The sequence below is a fragment of the Rhamphochromis longiceps genome, linkage group LG5, assembly GCF_057381845.1.
Source record: "Rhamphochromis longiceps isolate RC_006_pf linkage group LG5, R_longiceps_female_GT1.1, whole genome shotgun sequence".
In the NCBI taxonomy this organism is placed as follows: Eukaryota; Metazoa; Chordata; class Actinopteri; order Cichliformes; family Cichlidae; genus Rhamphochromis; species Rhamphochromis longiceps.
In genome coordinates, this window is record NC_140561.1 from 38,741,896 (window position 1) to 38,748,410 (window position 6,515).

At 38.8% G+C, this 6,515-nt stretch overlaps 1 protein-coding gene across 1 annotated transcript; it reads right to left on the reverse strand.

The window, feature by feature from the left end:
* LOC146670587 (zinc-binding protein A33-like) lies at window positions 1-1,431 on the reverse strand. Its single transcript, XM_085408044.1, has one exon. The coding sequence runs from the start codon at window positions 1,426-1,428 to the stop codon at window positions 1-3; it is 1,428 nt and encodes a 475-aa protein (XP_085264170.1). The 5' UTR covers window positions 1,429-1,431.
* Window positions 1,432-6,515: the final 5,084 nt, after the last annotated feature.

The following is a 6,515-nucleotide window of genomic DNA, read 5'->3' on the forward strand; positions in this document are numbered from 1 at the left end:
TTAAATCAGACCGAGTTTAGAAAGAGGCGAAAACTTCACTGATAATGGAACCCTGTGTTTTTCTACACTGACCATCACTGGTAATATTTTCACCGGCAGAGTCTTGGTGCCAATGTATGGAAAAAGCTTCTCAGTGAAAGTGTGTTTGAAGGTGTGTATGTGTGAGTTGGTGTCCAGATCAAAAAACGAGAGCTTCCTCCTGTCCCAGTCCAGCTGAACTCGGAGTCTTTGGAACTTCTTCACTGAGAGAACTTTATCTGGAAGCGGTGGAGCGGATGCTGTGTATTTTCCATCCTGGTGACAGAGTTCCCAGTATCCAGTGTGTATATGTCCCTTTCTTTGAACAGACTCCTTTAGTACACCGAGACACCAGACTCCATCATTTCTAACCTCAACATCCCAGCTGTTAATCCCCGAGTCGAAGCCCTCAGAGCCCAGGATGACAAAATAGTTTTCTATCCTCTCTGGGTTGTCAGGAAGCTGCTTTCTCAGTCCCACACTCACACTGGTCAGATCTTCAGACAGGATGAGTTGTGGATGAGCTGAGTTTGGATCCAGAATCACCGGAGTGTAGGAGACCATCTCCCCCATTCTGTTCCAGATGTTGTAGGTCAGGTTGCCCAGGTGTTTGGCCACATCTATCAGAGCTCCAGAGACCAGCTGTGGATCCTCCAGCAGGGGGCGCTGCTGGATTCTTTTCAGTGCAGCATTGTAGTTGTGCAGAAATGAGACATCTTCAGCTCTCAGTTCCTCCTCTGTGGCTCTGATTGTTTCTGAAAGAGTTTCTATCTCTCTGCTCAGGGCCCCAATCTTTTCCTTTATTATCTTGCATTTCTGCTTCTTCTCGGCCCTCAGAGCAGCCAGCCTGGCCTCCTCTTCCTTTTTTAGAAACGTGTGAAGTTTCTTAAACTGCTTTTTAATCTGCCATTCTGTGTAAAAAGCCTGGATCTTACTTTGGAGTTCTGTCTGACTGTAATTTTCTTTAACCTGTTCAAACAGTTCCAGTTTCTTCTGTAAGGGCTTCAATAATTCCTGGAGCTCCTTCCTGTAATCCTGTGCTGCTTCATCAATGGGTCTGAATCCGTGACTGTTGTGCACTTTTGAATCTCGACAGATGAGACATGCTGGCTGTTGATCGTGCAGGCAGAAGAGTTTGAGTTTCTCAGAGTGCAGACTGCAGAGAGACTCCGACTGTGAAGGTTTTTGAACTCTCTTCATTAAGAAGGCCTCACAGAGGTTCTTTAACACCAAGTTACAGGGCGGATCGTTCAGTAAAGGAATCGTCTTGCATATTGGGCAGGATTTTATTTTTATCTCTCTCCACCACAGCTGCAGACAGTCTTTACAAAAGCTGTGGCTGCATGAGAGGACGACAGGGTCTCTATAGATGTCGTAGCAGATAGGACAGGAGAGATCTTTTTCAGTCATTTTGCCTACAAAAAAAAAGAAAGAAAAAAGAACTCAGTTTAAATGTGAATCCCAAAAGTTGGCAGGACTTAAAAAATCTCCTGCCCTCAGGCAGCATTGCATTAAAAACAGGAACAATTGTGTCGTGGAGATCACTGCATGGACTCAGGAATACTCCCAGAAATCATTGTCTGCGAGCACAGTTTGCTGTGCCATCTGCAAACGCAAGTTAAAGTTCAGTCAAAGCAGCCATAACTGATTATGATTCAGAAAAGCACTGCATCTTCTGGACTGACAAGGAGAGAGACCATCCAGCTTGTAATCAATGCTTTCTGATCTATGGGGGTGCATTAGTGTCTATGGACTTGCAAATCTGGAAAGGCCCCATCTGCAGAAAGGCATATCGAACAAATGCTCCCATCCAGATGATGTATTCAATGCAACGCACAATTAGATCTGCCTCAAATTAATTTACTGATGTTAGTAAGATCCTGCTTAAAAATGTCCTATTCCTTCAGCAGAGACTCTTTATCACACAGCATACTGGAATCAGTGAAGATGTGCTACTTCCCAACAACTTTAAACCACTTTGGTGATCTAACCAGGCAAATCGAATACATTTTTATCCCAGATAGTGAAAGCCCTTGGTCCTCTTTCAGTGTATGTTAAATCCTCTATCAGGAATTTAAGTTTCACTTTTGACTCGACTCTCACATTGGATGGGCATGTGAAAAGTCTTGTTTTTATCATTTAAGAAATGTGGCTAAGTTAAGCCCTATTTTATCTCGCCCTGAACTAGAGATAGCTATACATGCATTTATTTCCTCATGCTTGGACTATTGTAACTCTTTGTTTATGTGTCTAAGCAAAGGTTCTCTCGTCTGCAGGTTGTGCAAAACGCTGCAGCTATAGGCTGTTGACAAAATCCTCCAAGTACTCACATGTGACACCATTGCTATTTCAACTACACTGGCTTCCTGTTGAATTTAGAGTCCATTTTAAGATGCTGGTCTTGACATTTAGAGCCTTGCATGGACTGGCGCCGCCCTACATCTACGATCTGCTACAGCCCTATGTCCCTAGCAGGTCCCTGAGGTCATCTGATCAGGGCTTACTTGCTATAAAACAGACTAATATGAGAACTAAGGGTGACAGAGCTTTTGCCACCTTTGGCCCCGAGACTGTGGAATTTCTCCCTCATACATTAAGAACTGTGGACTCAGTAGTTGTTTTTAAAAAAAACAACTCAAAACTCACCTTTTTAAAACTGTTTTTGGTTAAATTGTCTGTTTTACCTTTTTATTATTTGTTATCTTATGTGCAGCACTTTGTGATTCTGAAAGGTGCTATATAAATAAAATTTTATCTATTTATTATTTATTTATAAATCGAGAACAGCCATCAACACTAAAATCTCTGGCTCAGTAGAGCCGGCTAACCCATTAATCTTGCTTCATAGTTAACCTAAGCACACCAGACACAGGATGGTACTGAGTAAAGAGACAGTACTGTAGACCATTTCACTCAGTGTCCATGAATTAAAGTAGATGCACAAAAGAGAAATATTTATTTAATGAAAACATAAAACTTTTAACTGCAGCACACAAATCTGCAAAAAAGTTCAAGTCAAGTAATTTCTTTTTTTAATCAAAGGTAAAAGTTAAATATTTAGAACTACAGTGACAGCGATCTATTCAGAGTGTTTAGATTTGCATTGTATAATGAGGAAGCTTCCTGAAACTTACTTCCTGATTAGCAGGTTCAGATGTACCCCAGCCTTCCTCCGTTTCAGTGTTCCCGGCTTTCTTCCCCCAGCAGCTGTAATTCCTCTGGTTGTGTCTGCTGCTGATGGTCAGTTTTAATGCATTGGTGACAAAATGAAGCTGTCATGTGATTTATGTCCACATCGAAAGAGGAAGACAAATAGCAAGTAACATTTCCCTATATGTGTACATTTCTGCCATTCAAAGATGTTCCACTTCAGCAATTCATTCTGAACAAACATTGTGATTGAAAATACCCATTTTCATGTGTTATTAAGGATTTTACTACAGATTCTAACATATCATATAAAATGAGAGCTTCCCTGATTCTGTTGTTGCCTCTAACAGCCTGTGAGGAAGCTCCCATGTAAGGGAGGTTATTTTTTTGCCAAAATCTAACCGATGTGATGCCGGTGGTTACTTATGGGTGAAAGTTGAGTAATAATGACTCAGAAGTGCAGTCCACTAATCACTTCCTTTGACAGACTCCCAGCTCTCCCCACAACATCAAAGCACACTCTATATGAAGGCAAGAAAGTGAACACTGATGTGGCTTCAGAGGATTTAGATGATGACAGTCTAGCAGAAAGAGCACTCAGAGGTGTACTGTGATTCAGGTTTAAGATAAACAAGTTTTCTTTGTGTGAGCTGGTTCAACAAAACCTAAAATCTTGATTAGAAACACTCACACAAAGAAGGGTGTTTGAAACACCAGTGGACTCTTCTTCTACACATAACTGAACATATGTACCAGAGCACCAGAGAACCACCTACTTCAGTCAAAGATATTACCAAGTGAATGGGACAATACTGATCTGTGAAGATTATGAAAAATATAATAGCAAAAGTAGATAAAATAATTAAGCTCAAAACCTAATAATTTTTACAGCTTTTTTTTTACTTCAGGGATAAAAATAAAAACAAATTAATTGCAGTTTAAATTAATTTCATGTTTTGGAGGTAATTTGTGAATGAGGTTTTCCAGACTATTAAATTACTTGAGCCCACTAGTATTACAAAAAACACTTCTGTCCCCTTTCAAATGTCATATGTAGAATTGAGCTGGACAAACTTCTTTATGAATCATCTGTCAGTCTGAACACAGCCAATTTCTAATTGAATTTTCTAATTGCAAGTTAAAAGTGTTCTTTCCTTTAATTCCCATATTTATTACATCTGTGCAGTCTGATAATGTGCTGACTCTGGATTAACCCTTTCATGCATAATGGTCAGTCACAGCTATTCAAAGGCTGTTTTCTTGTATTTGTGTCAGTGTTGATGGTATAGTTGCGCATAAACCACTACATTGGACACTGATGTGTCACACCATGCCCTGCCACCAGTGGGTGGCAAACATGTACTTTTCAAAAGACTCTTTGAAAAGTACATTTTTAAAAAATGAAGTTCACAAATCTTTTTTTCTTGCCTAAAGATGAATAAAAATACTTAACATTCCTGCCTGAGGTTGTCATAATTCATGCAGTAAAGGGTTAAGGGTGTTTTCACACCTGCAGTGTTTAGTCAGTTTAAATTGAACTCTGATTTGTTTTCCCCCTTGGTGTGGTTTGTTTTTGCAGTGTGAACACAGTAATCACACTCAGGTACGGACCAAAACAACAGGAGATGAAACATGTGGATAAAGGGTCCACATGCTGTTCCACTCTCACAGTCACTGGTAATATCATCTGTGGTTCTTTCTTTGTGCAAATACATGAAAACAGTTTTTCGATGATCGCGTGTTTTGATCTTCAGGTGTAGATGAATAGAGTTTGGATGAGGAATCACAGGAGTGCAGGAGCCCACCTCCTTCATCTTGTTCCAGATGTTTTAGCTCAGATTGCCCAAGTATGTCATGTCAAGCTATGTAGCAGGCAGGACCCAAACTGAGGACTCAAAAACATGAGGGGTAAAGTAAAAGCAGTTTTATTAAACTTACAAACTTAATACAAAAATAAAGCAAGTCCTGGGGAAACAGGTGGGGAAGGAGAGACAGGTGAAGACAATCTAAGTAACAAGACAAGGCGATGCACTGTCAAACTAAAACAGGAAACATACAAAAAAATAAAAGTAACTAACCAGGGAAGCCCAGAAACATTCACTTTCATAGATTTAATTACTTAAACTTGCAAAATACTGAGATAATTTATCATATTCAAATAAATTAAAGGACTGTTGGAGGCAAAATGTGAATGTGTTTTTTGTTTGTTTGTTGTTTTCAAACATGAAATATTAAAATATTGGAACCACTTCAGTGGTTTAGTAAAAATCTATTTAAATACTTACCAGTTTGATAAAACCACAAAAAACTTGTTTTTCCCCTTTGCTATATAATTTTGGTGTCACATTTGACACTTAAGTGAACAAAAATGAATATAAAGAAGATTTAACAGTTTTACAACAAATTCAGCAGGAGAAAACTCCTTTTATGAATCAGCGTGCCGGCCTGGTCACAGTCAGCAACGCTCAGAGACTGATCCATCGTGACTGACATGAAGTTAAATGACATAAAACTGTGAGTTTTGCATTTAAACCAGACACTGTTCCAGTGATTTTGGCTTAAACTTTAAGTTTTAAAAAAGTAGCATTTAACAACATAATATTTTAGACCAAGGTGAAAGAACTGCTTTTTAAAATTTTAATAGTATTTGGTCAGAACATATTTATATTTTTGTGTAAAGATACTGAGATATGAGTTTTGTCCCCAGTACACCACACATATACTGGTAGTGCAACATTTGAACAACGACCCTGAACAGGAACACAGACCAGGACACGTTAATCACAGCAGGAGTCTCAGTGGTGGCGTTCTGTTCATAGCTAAACTTTTACACACAAACACTGGAAACCATGTAAAAAAAAAAATGCCATAAAGATTTTAATGTCACTTATTCACTTTAATGTTGCAGCTAGATATTATTTTTATTATTAATATACTGCAGGGTATTGGAATATAGCATAATATTTATTATGCCTTTGCAATTTAAAATTTCTAGCATAATAAAGCTAAAAATAAATGGAATATATATATTTCCATCTACAAGTGGAGTGAAGTAACAAAGTTGCATAACAGAGATATTTCTGTGCTTTACTATTAATTCCGAAGTATGCGGATAAGTTATATTCCACCATTGTTCCTGTCATTGTTCGTATCTGATGGTGATGGGTACCATGGGAGTATCCATCACCAATGCCATGCATTTCCTTGTTGGACACACCTGTTACTGGCTATCTGTGGACGTGATTCTGATACTCTGACACCCACATTTCTTTCATATGATAGAAATGTTTGATTACAAGTCTGTGATTATTTCTAAGCAGACTTCTTCGACCAGCATCTAAACATGC